The sequence below is a fragment of the Mustela putorius genome, unplaced genomic scaffold (assembly GCF_011764305.1).
Source record: "Mustela putorius furo isolate JIRA1106 unplaced genomic scaffold, ASM1176430v1.1 tig00003863_pilon_pilon_pilon, whole genome shotgun sequence".
Taxonomy (NCBI): Eukaryota; Metazoa; Chordata; class Mammalia; order Carnivora; family Mustelidae; genus Mustela; species Mustela putorius.
Genome location: NW_025422015.1, coordinates 8846742 through 8865400, shown reverse-complemented (window position 1 = coordinate 8865400; position 18659 = coordinate 8846742). Strand labels below are relative to the sequence as shown.

At 38.2% G+C, this 18659-nt stretch overlaps 1 protein-coding gene across 4 annotated transcripts in view; it reads left to right on the top strand.

The window, feature by feature from the left end:
• The first annotated feature begins 2985 nt into the window (after nucleotides 1-2985).
• ADGB (androglobin) overlaps nucleotides 2986-18659 on the top strand; it is a 172548-nt gene continuing 156874 nt past the window's right edge. For 3 of the 4 annotated variants that reach the window (XM_013056253.2, XM_013056252.2, XM_013056251.2), the window contains exon 1: nucleotides 2986-3155. In XM_013056253.2, the coding sequence (XP_012911707.1) occupies nucleotides 3082-3155 (74 nt within the window). In that variant the 5' untranslated portion in view covers nucleotides 2986-3081. The remainder of the gene's footprint in view (nucleotides 3156-18659) is intronic. The other variant, XM_045066269.1, reaches the window with a different exon arrangement.

Below are 18659 nucleotides of genomic sequence, written 5' to 3'. Positions count from 1 at the left end.
TCTCTTTGCCGGACCCTGCCTAGTTCCAGTCATCTGGAGCTCCCAATGGTGGGTGGAGAAGTGATTACCAAAGTTCACTTCCCCATTTCAGCAGATCCCCAACTAGTCCAAAGAGAAAGCGCTGCCTGTTCTGTTTCTCCAGGCATGGGGAAGTGAGTGTTTCTAACGACTTCCCTGTGGAGCCTGGGAGTGTTCCTGTTGCCTGAAGTCAAAAAACTCTTCCTCAAAAAGTAAGTACAGATCGGAGAGAAACTGCACTGTGGGTAGTAAGCTCTAAGCACAGGTAAGCCCTGTTTCTCAGCCTTTGAAAGTTATTCAACAGCCAGAGAACTTAGAAATCCTGGCTGGAGCTGAGTTGCAGGGGAATCGTCTGGATTTGTGACTCTGAAAGATTGCAACAAGGTTGGTTAGCCTGGGATATTGCCAAGAACAAAGGCTGTGGAGTTTGGCTCAGCCTGCTCTGCCCACTTCCCCATGCACCCGCAAACCTCTTAACCTCTCTGCACTATAGCTTCTTTACTTGTGAAATATGATATTAGCTATCATTATTTAAGTGTTTATGATGTCCCCAAACACAACATTTGAGCTAAGTATTATCTTTCCCTTTTCACAAAGAGAATGGAATCCAGAGGGTATGAATATCTTACCCAAGGTAACTCAGCTAATGAGTCAGCATTAAAATTCATGTTTTCCCTCTAAAGCCTGTGCGTGCCCTAAGGAGCTAGCACCCCTCCCTAAGTCAGGCATGTAGAAGGAATGCAATAAATCACAATTATTACTGGTATTTCAAAACGGCATTGGCCATGATTACCATCTGTATAGAACACAAATGTTTTTCTTAAAAGATACATGTAGGGCCAATTGTCTTTTTTTTGCACTGACACATACGAATACCATTTTATGGCTTATAGGGGAGCATGTTTGCCGCTTAGAATAATGGCCTGCCCAGTGTTTAGTTCCAGAAAGAAGAGAAATTCTGTTTATGGGTGCTGCATATATAGCATAATAAAGGAGGAAGAACATTGGACTAAGAATCAATTAAGGACTTTATATTTTCAAAAAAATTTTTTATTATCTCTTTTCATTATTATGTCATTCTTAAGTCTTATATCCCTTATTTTTGTGCTAATTTAATAGAAGAGAAAACAGTTTCTGAGTGGGAGTACTGATATATTTGGCTTAGACCAGTGTTCCTCCCTTTTAGTGCCTCTAATCCGGACTATACCAGTAGCTGTGAAACTTTCGGCAAGACACTTTCCTTGGTCTGGAGGTTTTCATCTATAACATATGGGTGGGCCGAGGAGGATTTGATTTCTAAAACTTTTCTTTTCTAAGGTTCTTTAACAATGAGTTCAGGGATGACCTTGGCTCAAGGTGAAACTCACCTGTTTTGTGGGTTGGTTTCTTAAAATTTTGCTGTTTATACTCAATAGTCTTTGTATTTGCTTCTGGGTATGCATTTGATTACTTTGATAAGAGCTGGTATTCAACAATATTTTCTCAAAGTTTGGTCCTGTATTTTCATTCAGGAGTTCTCTGGAAATTTCAATCCTGGGATAAATGAGGTGGAGCCCTCAAGATGCCTTTTTTTTTGTCTTCACATATATAGGAGATGTTTGTAGGGTACTTCTTCAGTCACAACATTAACACTACAGACTCTGAAGTTATTTATCTTCCATATAGAAATACAATGATGTTGCTGTCCAATTGATTGTCATTTGTGTAACGCCCCAAAACAATAAGATTGGGACAGTATGTCAGGCAAAGGCTATGCTGAGTTCAGAGGGCTGGGCATTCATTTGTCAAAAGAGCAGAAAGATTTGCTTTATAGGAGGCTGGTTTTCCCCTGTGGAATTGGGCCTCTGAGCAATGCTCAGTCCCAAGATTATTTGAAGGGGATTATTTAAAGATAGTTAATTATTTCTAGGCTCACGGGAGCCGCCAAGGAACTTCATAGGGGTTCTAAACCTCAGGCCTGTGCATGGCCAGACTTCACTATAGTGAGGTTGTTTTTGGCCCACACAATATTTTGCTTTGTTATAATAAGTTTTAAAGCATTTCCAGTCTAAACATGGCTGGATTTCATTCATTCATGGCATCTGCCCACTCCTTGAAGCAGGGGCCCCCTATTTGCCGTGCGTTCATCGTGTGCCAAGCATTTTACATACTTTTTTTTTTTTTCAAGAGAAAATCGTGAGTTAGATATTAGCATCTCCTGTTTACAAACGAGTAAATGAGGCTCAAAAGAAAAACTTGCCAAAGGCAACCAGTAAATACCACTATGGACCGGCAGAGCATTAGGTTTGAGCCTTAATGGGTCTTGGTTTGCTTGGATCTGTTTCTTCTTCTCCAGTGCCTTCCCAAGTATATCAGTGTATCAATATATATGATACACATATATGAGTGTATCAAGGGCCACTTGACTCTATGACTAGGATTTATTCTTCAATATGAAAAATGGAGACCCTGGGCTTTTCCATCACAGACTTCATTCATTATTAGCTAAACTTGGGCAACTAAGGGTGTCACGATCTCGTCTTCCCTTCGGGGACACCCCTGCACCCACCCTATTCTCCTGGACAGCCCTTTTCAAGCCATTAGCAATTCGGAGCGTCCGTAATGTGTCCTTAGTTGCAAATGAAAGAGCTTGCTCAGCGGAGACAAGACCAGAGGAGAGGCGACATCGCATAAAAAACCGTCTTTAAATAATTGAAAATCCAAAAGAGAAGAGTATGTCCATGGTTCCAAAGAGCAAAGCCAGGTAGAGCGGACCTGATAGAGCTGCGGTTTATGAGAGCTGCCCATCACCCCTAACGTCAAATCCATGCCAAGGCCCCCCGGATTCCTCCCCAGTCACCCCACCCCTAGGCCACCTGGAGGTGGAGACCTGAGCTCGCCGCGCCAGCGTCCCCGGTCGCCGCCCCCAGAGCCGCTGCACAGGAGCCTAGGGGGACCCGCCCTTCTGCTGCGGCTGCGAAGCCGCCGTCTCCTTGGCAACCGCAGACGCGGAGCGGCCCGGGTGCCACTCCTCGCTCAGAGCTAGGTCGCCACTTGGTTCCCGGGTCCGAGTCTGCCTCTACCATGGCCTCCAAACAAACCAAAAAGAAAGAGGTGCATCGTATCAACTCGGCGCACGGATCGGATAAATCTAAAGAGTAAGGGACCTCTGCCTGCCGGTACCAACCTGGCCTAGCCTGGTCCTGGGGCTGCTCTCGGGCAGCACGTTCTGCCAGGGCGGGAGTGGGGCCGGCCTACTCGCAGCTGCTCTGTCTTCTCTGGGAGATTCATGCTCCCATTCCTTCCTCACGCCTACCTCCACCCTCCCCCTTCCCAGAGCGCCTGGTTTCTCTGCCTCAGGTGCCCCGTGGCACTGTTGGATTCCCGCCGTGAACCTCCCACTCTTCCCGCCCCTCCCCTCCTTCATAGCCTACCCAGGTACATCCCGGGGCGCAGCTGCCTGAGGAAAGAGGCGTAACTCAAAGGATGTCCCGTTAGGGTCACATCTTCCTGGCCCCAATAATGACAGACACGCACACACACACACACACAAACACACACACACACATTTGAACTCAGTGCTTAATGGCGATTCCCTGGCTTCTATGGGCCCCATCCAACAACTAAAGAACTTGTATCAGATGACATCAGAAGTAAAATGGTTTTAAAACGTTAAACCTAGGGACGCTGGGAGGCTCAGTTGGGTCTGGGTTGGGTCTCTGCCTTTGGCTCAGGTCATGATTTCCGTGCTAGGATCAGCCCCCTGTCAGGCTCTCTGCTCAGAGGGGAGCCTGCTTCCCCATCTTGCTGCCTGCCTCTCTACCTACTTGTGATCTCTCTCTCTGTCAAATAAATAAATAAAATCTTTTTTTTTTAAAGTTAAAACTATATAAATATATGGTTCATGTTACTAATGTAACTCCTTTCCTACACACATCCTGATTCCTGATTCTCTAGTTCCCAGGTCTGTCTTCCCTCCTAAGCAGGCTTCCAGCTATCTGGCAGATAATCCATTCATTTTATCAACTTAAATTTTAGATACTATATTACATATATAGGTGATTTTAACAAGATCTTATAAATCAGGTCATTTTAACATTTACCAAGGATTTCCATTCTTCTAGGTCCAAGTCTTACAAGGCCCTGTAGGATCAGACCCCTATTACTTTTCTAACTTTATCACTCCTTTGTTTACATACTAGTCTCCTCTCCACTCCCTGGAACACCTGTGTTGTTCCTACCTCAGGATCTTTGCACTTGCTATTTCTACTGTGGAAAAACTCTTCTCCCCAGATTTTTATGTGGTCTTCTCCCTCACCACCTTTAGGTGTGTACTTAAATGTCCTTTTCTTGTGTCAGCTTCTTGGGCCAACTGGTTTAAAATCATAGCCTCCATTTTCTTGCCCTCCCTATTTTGCTGCTTTATCTTTCTTGAAATTTTTATTCATTTAACATACCTTTATATTTTGCTTTTTAAAAATTATGTTTATTTATGTATCTTCCTCATAGAATGTAAGTTCCGCAAGGGCAGAGATTCTTTTTTTTTTTTTTTAATTTTATATACTATTGACTCCTTAGTATTTCAAGTGATTCTTGCCTTGTACATAGCAGACACTCAGAAATGCTTATTTAATGAGAGAATGACTAATTTAATAAGAGATTATAAAAGGGTTGCAATGGAATTTTTGAATATTTTTAAAAAACCCTTAGTCAATGATGGTTATAATTAATGAACTTTGACGGCTGACAACTCTCAAGGAGTTTTGGGGAAAAATTTTGACTTTAAAGAGTTTATGTCCTGAAAGAGATGAGATTGTTAACTCTCATGGGGGAGAGATACCATAAATCATAGTACATGGCCTGGGCCGGTGATGGTTGTCACATGAGAGAGACAAGGTGCTTGCTGGTAAGATTCTAACTTTCCTTGCAAGCAGTTCCCATTTCTTTTTGAGATGATAATGTTATTTCTAACATGTTTATTTCTTCCAGAAAATATTCGAGTTGAATTGCATCAATAAAACTGTATATGTCAATGTATGAAGATACAAGCGTAAAGGCCAATAGTTACACAAAAGCTAGGCATTGCTAGAAACTATTGAGCATTAAACATCAAATCATTAGATTTTGCTGTACATAATATAATAAAATGTGAAGTTTATTATAAATCAAGTCTCCCTTTAAAATTTTTCTGGAAATTCAAGCATAGATATCAGGCTAAGTCATCAACAAAAGATAAGTTGTCACCCTGCCTGGGACCTAGAGAACAAAGTCTATCAAGGCTTCAGTGTCATTGTCATTTGAAATAGTCTGGGGATATTTACAGTAAGCTTCCCTACATCATTTTACTGTACCTTATGGTTACACATCCAATAAATGCAACCAACTCTAACATGGTCCTAGACATGGAAAGGAGAGGAAGGGTCTTCAGAGCTTTGAAAATAGCAATCTCTAGCATACCTCTTTTATTCCCTCAAATTATTTGTCCTAATGGGGACAAATACCATGTTTGGCTCTCACCTAGCGTGGTGGCTAATAGTGACCATTTCCACTTGTTGATTGAATGAGCTCATAGTTTAGTGACCCAGCTTGGTTTCCATTCCTTCTGAATTAGATTAAAGCCTGGTTCTCCTTCTCTTTTAATCTGTTTTGCTGAGATGACAAAGTACAAAAACTGAGAACTTAAAACTGAGAAAGCAGGGTCATCTATGTCCAGCTCTGACCAAATTCACATGTCAGTATGACTTTGAATCATCAAGCAATGTTATGCCAGGGAACTGTGTTGTCAGTCCTCACATTAGACTCACTTACTATCATTTGGTCTATTTTCCTGACTCAGGAAGGATGGAATTTCTGTTATAGGGTTCATTCTGGCACAAATTTTCTGTGACATTGGACATGTCATTTTTCTATTCTGACATTCAGTGTTTTTCTTCTTTAAATGAAGAACCACCTAATTAAAATTGCCCCAGATCCAACATCTTCTGTCCTCCCTTTTCTGCTGTAAACTTTCAGCTCTAAACTTCCATGACTTAATCAGATTAAACAAACAAACAAACAAAAAAACAAAAAATCTACTGTGTCCACAATGGGTGAGAGAATTTTGTTATAGTTAAGTATTTAACACTTTGATTTAATTCATTTTTCCAGTAGAAGTTATCTTTTAAAAATTCTATGTTCAGGAGCAGTAACTGTCATAACAACTGTCACAAATTATAACTTTCAGTATCAAATATATAATGATAATTAAAAATTATAAACCAGTCTAACTTAATCAATTTGAAAACTGATAGACATGGCAAATACACCTTCATTAGGTAGATGCTATTAGAAGAGTTTGTAGTGACACTTTAAGTCAAAACTTTGATTTTCTTGGAAGTACTGAATATAAGCCTTTGTGTTACCATGGCTAACTTAAAAGAAAGAAAAGAAAGTATGTTTTTTAAATATTAGCAGTTATTAGAAGTGTTAAAGCTTTCATTTGTAAACACCAAACTCTTTGGAACTGTAATGGGCATTTGAGGTGGAGACAGGATTTGGTGTTTATACTAAACAAAGTTTTGTTTCACTTCCAATATCACCTTCAAACCAAGCTCATACAAATAGATAATCTGTTAAACTAGCAAGGATTATGCAACCTTCCAGATTCTTAATGATGATGAAATATCATTAACCCTCTTTCCAAAACAGAATGAAATTTCATAATGCTCAGTAATCTATCCTTACTGATTGAAAAGCACATCTAAATATTTTGTAGGCTTTTCAAAAAAGAACAACGTATCAGTCCATATGAAAATTTGAAAACAGGACTAATTGTGATCAATGTTATAAAAGCAACACAAAATAGAAGAATAATTATCTTACTGAGGATTAAATTAAGTGGGTTCTTGGTCATCAGAGGTTCAAGAGGGAGAGCACATTAAATGAAAACATGCCATAGTGGTTGGTAGGTAATATGTTCCTCCACCTTCAGGGATCAGGAAAGAAATTCCCCATGAGAGAGTGGGAAGGTGCCTATGGCACCATGTCCAGTCCTCATAGCTCCACAGAGGAAGGCAAAGGTAAGAGAGCCAGTGGAGGACAAAACAACCCAGGGCTCACAATGAGTTTTGTGATTTTCCCAGATGACCTCTATTGACCCCAACAACTAAGGTCAATTAACAAATTTAAAAAGTTACTTCCTGTGACAGAAGCTTCCTTAGAGCAAAGCTTTTTCTTTGTGTCAATTACTCAAGCATTCAGTGAGTACTTCTCATGCCCAACTCACTTGTAGGTCTGAGAGAACAAGGAATTGTGAAACATGGTACCTTTTCTCTAGGGATATGTGATCTAGGAAGAAAAAATATCCCCTAAAATTCACACCGAAGTAACTAGGAGGTATACGGTGATTCCATGTTGGTCAGGGGTACTTGTTGGAAATAATGCAAGAGGCCGTATGTTCGCATGGAATTAGATGAGAGACATCATGAGAGTCCTACAATGAGGGCTCTATAGGGAAGAGGAGAGGAAGATCACGTCCAAACAGAGGTGGTCTGTCCTCACTCCTCTACCAGCCAATCCCCAATTCAGAAGGCACCAGTTAGCAAGACAGTCAGTGCAGGCTATGGGCCTGTAAATGGCATAGAAAGCCAACCAGATGGCTGGCGTAGAGTGTCTGTGTCTGAATGGACTGGCCCCTAAAGCATCTAAAATGAATATGCAGCAGAATGAGAGGGACGGATTCAGGGATTTAAACTTAATTAAGGGATTTGAAGTATAAGGGAAAAACACGGATGTTTTTCTATATTAAAATAATGATTTATGAGGAATAATTCGACACTTGTCTGCATAGACTATATGTTGGATTAAGAATCATAATAGCAAGAAATGAGTGGTGGGCTGAGATAATGGGGAATGCCTGATTTGGAGAGCTCTCCATGGCAATGAGGGACATTATGAAAGGGGAACTCTCGAGGATAGTGGGGGACATTTTTAAAAAATTAGTTTCAGAGGTAGAATTTAGTGATTTATCAGTTGCATCTAACACTCAGTGCTCATTACATCACATGCCCTCCTTAGTACCCATTACCCAGTGATCCCCTTCACCCACCCGCCCTCTGACCAGCAACTAGCGAGGGATATTTTTATTTATTTATTTATTATTTTTAAAGACTTTTAAAAAATTTATTTGCAAGAGAGAGAGAGAAAGAGAGCATGAGCAGGGGGGAAAGGCAGAGGGAGATGCAGATTCCTGGCCAAGGAGGGAGTTCATATGGCGCTCCATCCCAGGATCCTGAGATCATGATCTGAGCCCAAAGCAGACACGTAACTGACCAAGGCACCCAGGTGTCCCAGTGAGCGATATTTTTAAAGGGGAACTGTCAATGGTAATGAAAGACATTTATAAAGATGGGTGCAGAGCTGATCTGTAAGATAATTTTGTTGTCGAAGTCTACAAAAGCCAAATTTTTGATCTTCAGTTGCGGTGGTAATACTTGTTGTGATGTCCAGGAAATGATGCCACCCTGTCTGAAAGAGAAAAGTGGAAATAAAGTTCAAAATGGCAAATTTCTGAAGGCCTTGCCTGGTTTATCTGGCTTATCTGCATTCTCTCAGGGCCTGGTACAGTGTGTGTTTAACAAATGTGTCTAATTTAATTGAGTTGAACTGGAACCCTGGTGGGGTTGCTTGGCCATAAAACCCCTCTGGGTCAGAACCAGAATGAGACTGCAAGAGTAAGGAAGACGGCCTGTTGGACATACCCCAGAATGCAGGGTAACTCTTGGCACACACTAGGGCATTATGTAAATGTCTGTTGCGTATCTTTAAATATAAAATCTCAGCCCCAAAATTCTGCTTAATGAGGAAAGAAGTACCACATTTGTCTTGGGGAATGCCATTTGTTCTCTTTTTAAAATAAACCTAATCTGGGATGCTTGGGTGGCTCAGTTGGTTAAGCTGCTGCCTTTAGCTCGGGTCATGATCCCAGGGTCCTGGGGTCGAGTCCTGCCTGGGGCTCCTTGCTCAGCAGGGAGCCCGCTTCTCTGGCTGCCTCTCTGCCTGCTTGTGTGTACTCTCTCTCTCTCTGGCAAATAAATAAAATCTTAAAAAAAAAAATAAACCTAATCTGTACATTTTAAAAAATTTATTAAGATTTTTTTGTGGTTTAAGAATCATTGCTGGCAGTGAAATCTATTTTTTTTTTTTTTTAGCATCACCCAATTTTTAATTTGTTTAGTTTGGAGAAGAAATGGTTCCCTCTAAAGTTGATTTGGTAACATTATTAGAGAAGTAGATGCTACCTTAAAAATATGTAAGTTTATAAACTCATGAATTTGTATTTCATTGTTCCCTAAAAACATAATCAGATGTGTACGTTGAAACTAGTAGCGTTGTTGCTAACGCCTCTAGATGTGCAAGCTAATGTTGCCTTTATCAAAGGTGAGTATTTTAAAATATTTTCATTGACTTTAATATTTCTTTGACATTTCTAGGTCACAGGTTATTTAATTCAAGGGATTAAATAATCTATAAACTGATTATACTACTTGGTGTGAAATGAAATGGCTAAAAAGTGTATTTAAGACAGATTAAAAATAAATCTTTGATATGAGCTATATAATTTGATATGTTTTGTGTAATGTGAAAAATTGAATAGAAATATTACTATCGGGGCACCTGGGTGGCTCAATGGGTTAAAGCCTCTGCCTTCAGTTCAGGTCATGATCTCAGGGTCCTGGAATCGAGCCCCACATAGGACTTTCTGATTGGCGGGGAGCCTGCTTCCTCCTCTCTCTCTCTGCCTGCCTCTTTGCCTACTTGTGATCTTTGTCTGTCCAATAAATAAATAAAATCTTAAAAAAAAAAAAAAGAAATATTACTACCACTTTTACTCTCAACAATGAAGATGCACATATATTGTCATAAGAAGTATAGGTTCGGGCTAACTAATTCTAAATTCTGGGGCTACACCTCTGCTAATTTGTAGGGCTGAATTCACATATGCGATCTGTTTAAAGCGAACATTTACTTCTAATTTGTATGGGTTTTTTTGCTTGTCTGTTTTTTGTTTTTGCTGGTGTCAAAACAAATGCTGTGGTCCAAATACTTTATATTTATTTTTTTTGCCATAGGATGAATATCAGAATTACATATATTACTCCAGTTGTAGTTCTTAAAAAAAAAAAAAAAAATCACTGTGCCCTTTCTACCCTCGAGGTTAGTTATAAATTAGTGTGAAAGTCTCCAGCTTGTAAAACCTCATAGATCCAGAGGCAAAAGGAGAGGAAGCAGGAAGAATGAGCTGTTTTGCTTGCTTTGGTCCCAGGTATGAGTCAGAAACACAGTGAGAGTTTAAGCAGGTAAGGTCAAGGTCAAAGGTGAAGGCTGTACTGCACACACTGCCAACAAGGCCCTTTCTACATACAATTATAATGAATGAATTAGCTCCATGTTTGCTACACCTTGGGTCAAAGTCTAGGAGAAATTAAGGACTGGTTTGCACTACCAACAAAGAATGAGGTCATGAGGAAACTAGCTGGAGTTAGAGTAAAAGAAAAACACCATGTGCTCTTTATAAATATCAGCTTTGCTGGTGGAAGGTGTCAGATCCTGGGAAGCGGGAGAAGCATAAGGTCCTCATGTACTTTGACTCGGGACTGGAAAAGCAGATGCAGCTGCCTCTTCTTCAGCTCTCATTACTCCTCCTGTCTTTCCAGAGGGTTTAGCTGCCTCCCAGGGGAGCATGGGTCACTCCAGCTGAATCTCACCTCTCTTGCCCTTTCCCTGAGGTCTCTCTTCTCTCGGGCCTGCCCCTGCCTTGCTTGCTTGCTTCTGCCCCCCTGCATGAAGTTATTCTGCAGTGGTCTCACTCACCTGTCCTCTCACCGATTTGTCTCCTTTTTGATCATCTAAAACAGTCATTCCTGATTAAAGTGGACTAAATTAGCATCTGTGGTCCTTTTCATGTAATTGAGCTCAGGTTCAAGTGGACAAATCCACTCGGAGGTGGTCTATTGCTCTAGGTTAAATATGTCGAAAATGGAGTTCCTATTTTTTCTCTCCAATGTACGTATTTCCCGTGTGGTTCATTTTGAAGAATCTTATTACCATCCGCGCTGACCCTCTCGGACTCCAAAGTTCAGTCATGGTTGACTTTCCCCTGCCCAGCATCTGGTTCGTCCCTTTGTTCTTTTGATTTTACGTTCAAATTGCTTCTCTAGCCTGGCTCAACCTTCCTTTTCTTCCCTGTCATTTTCTAGTTTGGGTCTTTTGATAACTCCAGGTGGAACCGTTGAGAAAGCATTCCAACTTGTTGTTTTCTTCAGTCTAGTCCCAATCTTCTTTCTATGCCGTACTGTTGGTCACCTTCTCAACACACTATTCCACTAGCAGGATGTTCCTGCTTTACAAAAGAAAGACGGAAGGGAGGAAGGAAAAGAAGGAGGAAGAAGGCCTGGAACTAGCTGGCAGGGCCATAGCCCACTCCGACTCCTTCCTAGTCTCTGTTACCAGCCAAACACTAACACACGATGGACATCCTCCCACTTTTCTACCTCTGTGCCTTTCCCCATCCTCTCTTCTCTGCTTATGGTTGCTTTGGCCTTACCCCTGCTATTGTATGAATATCTTAAGACCTGCTTTTCCTTGCAGCCATCACGGATTGGCTAAATTAGAAATCATCTTCCTCCTCTTCTGTGCAGATAAAGCACTTAGTTTTTAACTTTTTTCAAGCCCTTTCAACTTTTGCCTTTGCGGTTTTCTTACTGGGTGTATTGATGCTCACTAATTTTAAGTTATTTGAGAACAGAAACTGAGTCTTAAGCCATCTTCATATTTACTCAAGCACAATGTATTGGAAAAAAATGATGAACTTTAAAAATTTAGTGTCCAATTAAATAATTTTAATAAAACCAAGAGGATAAAAGGTCAGCACGACAACCTGGCTTTAACTATTTTTAATTGAAATTTTTTTAAGATTGCAATTTGTTTCCTTACATATGTGAGGTTTCTAAAGAGTATGGCTCAGAATGTCCCAACCCAAATTAAGTCAGTTGTGTAATTGTGTTCATATTCTAATTCTTTCAGGGTATTAGCTGACACTACTTAAGAAGGCCTGCTGATTGCACAGTGGACAAATAAACAGCCTCCCACTATGACTAATATTGTGTCTTAACTCTGAACAGCATGCTTGAAGAAAAAAAATGTCAAAATTCCAGACCCTCATTTTATTGAAGTTTTAATCCCCACAGTGAAAATAATCTAATTAAAGCACATATAGGACTGTGTATATGTAAATCAGCTTCTGATTTTCTTTCTTTCTTTCTTTTTTGCTTAGAAGTTTCTAATAACTTTGTACCAGCTAAAGTTTTCTTTGAAGATTTTCAACTCTTAGACATTTTCTATTGTATTAATTATTCTTCTTAATTGATTTAAGAATTTTTAAAAAATCATTTTGTCATCTTTGCAAGGAATGTGATTAATGTGTTTTTAAGTTTTAAAAAATTATTTATTCATGTTTTATGAATAATTGGATTATAAAATACATTTTAATACAATTATGGATTACTTTCATTATATATAAAGATAGTTTTGACTTCTTCCCAATTCCAGATTATTCAGGATATTTAATTTATCAGGAATAGGTATACATGAAAAACAAAATATATAGACAAAATATATTTTATTGCATATAACTCAGTAATCAAATATATCATACAATATGGATTTAATTTTACTATGTATTATGACTCTAGGAACGGATAATATTGCTATCACGGTATGGTGTTCGGAATTTCCTTAATTTGCCTTTTATAATTCCCAGGCTTGTTTTCTTTTTATTTCTGAGATCAAGACCTGAGCCAAGATCAAGATTTGGATGTTTAACACACTGAGCCACCCAGACACCCCTTTTTCTCTTTCTTTTTTAAAAACAGGTTTATTTTTTAAAATTCTTTTTTTTTTTTAAAGATTTTATTTATTTATTTGACAGACAGAGATCACAAGCAGGCAGAGAGGCAGGCAGAGAGAGAGAGAGAGGAGGAAGCAGGCTCCCTGCTGAGCAGAGAGCCCAATGCGGGACTCGATTCTGGGACCCCGAGATCATGACCTGAGCCGAAGGCAGCGGCTCAACCCACTGAGCCACCCAGGTGCCCCTATGTTTTAAAATTCTTAAAAAAGGATTTTATTTATTTATTTATTTGGCAGAGGGAGAGAGCACAAGTGGGGGGAGGGGCAGAGAAAGAGGCAGAAACAGACTCCCCACTGAGCTGGAAGACTGACAAGAGGTTGATCCCAGGAGCCTGGGATCATGACCTGAGCCAAAGGCAGACACCTAACTGACTGAGCCAGCCAGGCAACCCTAAAAACAGGTTTATTCATGTAAATCTGACATACAGAAAATTCCATGTATTTAAAGGATATATTTTGATAAGTTTTGAAGTACATCTACACACATGAAAATCCACATGATTAAGACAACAAAGACATTTACCTTTCAAAAAGATTTTCATGATTTCTTGGTGATCCCTACCTTCTGTCCCTTCCTCACCCCAGTCTCCAGGAAACCACTCTTTTGTGTTCTGTTACTATAGATTAGTTTTAATTTTCCTAGAGTTTTATATAAATAGAATCATGTATACTCTCTGTGTGGTTTCTTTCATTCATTATATTTATTTTACTTTCATATTCTTTCATGTTGTTTCTAGCTGGTAGGGTAGAATTGGTATTATTTCTTCATTGAATATTTAGTAGACTTCACCAATGAAGTCATTTGGACCTGGACTTTTCTTTGTAGGGAAGTTTTTAATGACAAATTCACTTTCTTTAATAGACACAGGGATACTCAGTATCTCCAATCCAACCTCTGAGTTATTCTTAATTTATGTCCTTCAAGAAATTGTTCCATTTCATCTAAGTTATTGAATATATGGACTTAAGAGTTGTTTGTAGTATTTCTTTATTCTCCTTTTAATGTCTAGAATCATTAGTGATGGCCCACCTTGGCTTCTGATATTGGTAGTTTGTGTCTTTTGTCTTATATTCTGATCAATCTGACCAGAGTTTGATTAATTTTGATGATCTCAAAGAACTGGACTTTGGATTCATTGATTTTTCTCTATCATTTTTCTATTTCTATTGATTTGATATAATCTTAATTTTCTTGCTTTATTTAGTTTAGATTTTACCAGTTTAAGGTAGAAACTGAGTATATTGAAACTTTGACTCTTTCCTCATATAGGTTTTTTTGGCTATTATTTCTCCCTTATGTACTGCTTCAGTAGGATCCTGTAGATTTTAATGTTTTCTCCATCTTTATTCAGTTCAAATACTTTCTAACTCCCTTTTTGATTTCTCCTTTAACATATTGGTCAATCATAAGTGTTTTATTCCTGTTATATTTCTAGCTTAGAATTTTCCATATTTCTTCTGTGATTTCTAATGTAATTCCATTGGTCAGAGAAGATACTTTTTATAATTTGAATTCTTTTAAATTTGTTGAGACGTTCTATGTCTTAGATTGTGGTCCATCTTTATAAATATAATGTGTGTTCTTGAAAAGAATATGCATCTTATTGTGATAAATGTTCTATAAATGTCAATTAGGTCAATTTTAATGGATATTGTTCTATATTGGATAGTGTTCTATATACTGTATCTTCTGCAGCCTTATTGATTTTCCATCTGGTATTTTTTTTTTCTTCTACTTAAAGGCCTTCTTTTATCTTTTTATTGTGCTAAGGATTTTCTGCTGATGAATGCTTTCAGCTATTTATGTCAGGAAAAAAGTGTTTATGTCATTTTCACTTTTTAGAAATATTTTTGCTAGGTGTATAATTCTAGCTTGACAGATTTTTTTCCTTTTAATTTTTAAAAGATATTCCCCATTTATTTGAATTGTTTTTAAGAGAAATTGATTGTTTTCCTTTTTCTTTGTTCCTCTGCATGTAATATGTGTCTTTTTTTCCCTCCAGTTATTAGCACTTTTTTTTCAACAGAACTTTTGAGTCATTTGCTTATGTTGTACTTAAGCATGATATTCTTAATGTTTCTTGAGTTTCAGGCTTATTGAAATTCCTGAACTCGTGGATTTGTAGTTTGCATTTAATTTTTAAAAGTTTGACCATAAATTCTTCCAATTTTTTTTCTTCCTCCGAGCCCTCCTTTGAGGACATAATCCCCAGATTGTTTGAAATTGTCCTAGAATTCACTGATGCTCTGTTTACTTTCAATTCATCTTCATGTTTCATTTTGGGTTATTTCTATTGCTATTGTTTTAAGTTCCTTAGTCTTCAGTATTTTTTTCTCAAACACTTTAGTTTCCATTTCAGGTATTTCAATCATTAAAAAAAAAAATCTCATGTGTGTGAGAAACTACCCAAGGTCAAAGAAAAAAGTACTCAAAAGGATTGGAGGACTCACACAGAGCTAATTCTATTGTTATCATCCACAAAACCCAAAGTAAGTAGAAAGAAAGGAATAATAAAGATTAGAGAATAAATAAATGAAATAGAAAATAGCAAAACAATAAATAAAATCAATAAACCCCAAATTGGTTCTTTGAAAAAATCAACAAAATTGACAAATGTTTAGCTAGGTTGAATAAGAAAAAAAAGAGGAAAAACTCAAATTACTAAAATCAGAAATGAAAGTGGGGACATCACTACCAGTTCTATACAAATAAAAAGGATAACAAGAGTTCTACGGACAATTGCATGCCAACAAATTAGATAACCCAGAAGAAGTGGACAAATTCCTAAAACTGCAAAATCTACCAGAATAACTCATGAAAAAACAGAAAATCTAAATAAGCTTGTAACTACTAAGGAAACTTAATCAGTAATCAAATATCAATATCTCTCAAAATGAAAGGCTTTGGACCTGATGGCTGCACTGATGAATTCCACCAAACACTGAAAGAAAATTTAATACCAATTTTTCCCAAACTTTCATGAAAAATTGAAGAGGAAGGAATATTTTCCAATTCATGCCATGAGGCCAGCATTACCCTGATAACAAAGCCAGCCAGAGACCAAAAACTTTTTTTTAAAATTTTTATTTATTTATTTGACAGAGAGAGATCACAAGTAGGCTTAGAGGCAGGCAGAGAGAGAGGAAGGCAGAGAGAGAGGAAGGGAAGCAGACTCCCTGCTGAGCAGAGAGCCTGATGTGGGGCTCCATCCCAGGACCCTGGGATCACGACCTGAGCCGAAGGCAGAGGCTTAACCCACTGAGCCATCCAGGTGCCCCGAGACCAAAAACTTTTAAAGACATTGAGGCAAAGATCATCAACAAAATCATTGCAAACAGAATTCAGAGAGGTAGTGAAAAGAATATACACCCAGCCACGTGGGATTTATTCTTGGAATGCAAGAATGGTTTAACGTATGACAATAAATCAATATGATACACCATATAAACAGAATAAAGATAAAACCCACACAATTATCTCAATTAATTCAGAAAAAGCATTTGATGAAATTCAGTGCCCTTTCATAATAAAAACACTCAACAAGCCAGGAATAGAAGGAAAGTACCTCAACATAATAAAACCATACATGAAAAGTCCATGGAGGATATCATACTCAATTATGAAAAGCTAAAAGCTAAAAGTGTGCTCACCTTCACCATTTCTGTTCAACATAGGACTAGAAGTACTAGCCAGAACAATTAGACAAGAAAAGAAAATAATTTAAATTGTAAAGGAGGAAGAAGAATTCTCTTTGCAGATGATATGATCTTACATGTAGGAAATGCTAAAGATTCCAGAAAAAACCTGTTAGTACAATAAATTTATCAAAGTGGCAGGCTACAAAGTTCACAGCACATGAAAATCTGTTGCATTTCTATACATGGACAATGAACAATCTGAGAAGAAAATGACAAAAACAATATTTACAATAGCACCAAGAAGAATAAAATACTTAGGAACTAAACCAACAAAGGAGGTGAAAGACCTATACAATAAAAACTAAGCAACATTGCTGAAAGAAATTAAAGGCATAAAAAAAATGGAAACACTTCCCATGTTCATGGATTGAAAGTCTTAATGACATTTTAATGTCATTACCATCCAAAGCAATCTACAGATTAAATGCAATTCCTATTAAAATATCAGTGATTTTTGTTTTTGCAGAAATGGAAAAACTCACACTATAATATATATGGAATGGGTGACCCTCTGAAGATCTCAGCAGTTCTTTCTGTGAAGCTCTCTGTTTTAGTCTCTGTTGCAAACTCTAGCAGATCTGGTCTCCTCCAGACTCTCACCTCCTGTTCCTCTACTCAAGGAATCTGCTATGATATGCCTGGATGACCTCTTCTTGTACTGCAGCCCCAAATTCTCTCACAGACATAAACTGAGGGAGTTATAAGGCTCACCTCATTTGGTTCCTATTTTTTGAGAAGCACCATCCTTCATCACTTGATGTCTGCCTTGAAAACCAGTTTCATGTGTTTTGCTCAGGTTTTGGTTGCCTTAGGTGGGAAGATAAATTCAGTCCTCATTATTGCAACTGAAATGAATATGACATCTCTTAGGTTTGTTACCTAAATTTTACATTTTATTTCTAAATATTAAGATGGGAGGGTTTGAAGCAGTATTTAAAAATATATATTCACAAATAATATATTGCGGGTATGGGTACAATTCTTTCCCCAAAAGTTAAATCCTAAATTATATGTAATTGACAGTATATATTATCTCCTAAAATACTGGTTTTTGATATAGTAGAGACATCTTGTTATAAGAATTTTAATTAAAAGAACGCAACTTACAGATGTAATGGGGATCATCTTTAATCACATTTTCATAATAATTATCTTTGTGCTCATTTTTGAGTTGTATTGAAACTTCAGAGTTCCTCAAGCATTCTGTTTTAAAACTGATGGTCCATTATGGGTAAACATTACATACCATATATCTAAGAATAAAATGTTCATTTTTATACAATGGGTAAAGTGTTTATCTTTTTTTTTTAAGATTTTATTTATTTATTTGACAGAGAGAGATCACAAGTAGGCAGAGAGGCAGGCAGAGAGAGAGAGAGAGGAGGAAGCAGGCTTCCTGCTGAGCAGAGAGCCCGATGTGGGACTTGATCCCAGGACCCTGAGATCGTGACCTGAGCTGAAGGCAGCAGCTTAACCCACTGAGCTACCCAGGCGCCCCTAGCCTGTTTATTTTGTATTGCTTCCCAACCTAATTTACCCGCTATTTTATACTATATGCTCATGCAGTGCTGAAAAGCTCATAGTTCCCTGCACCCACTCTGCTATTTCTTGCCTCTTACTGTCTCTTATGGTCTTCTCTTTTCTTACTGATGCCCTTTCTGTTTTTACAACCTGGAAGATTTCTTGTTATCTTTCAAAACAGCTTAGATGCTATTTATCTCCGGGAGTTTTGTCTAATTGCCTTACATTGGGCACAATGCCATCTGTGAATGTTTCCATCTCTGTGTATACCACATTATATTGACATCATCTGTTTACCTGTTTGAATTCTAAAATAAACTCAAGATTAGAGACATGTATTTATGAGTCTGTAACCCTATCATCAAGCACAGAGCTTGTCACAGAGCAGGTGTTCAATAAATGTTAGTTAAAAATAAGTGAACTGTTGGGTGAGTGAGATGCCTTTCTCATTCTGAAACAGCATTTTTCTTTAAAATCGTTTAGGCTCCAGACAGATT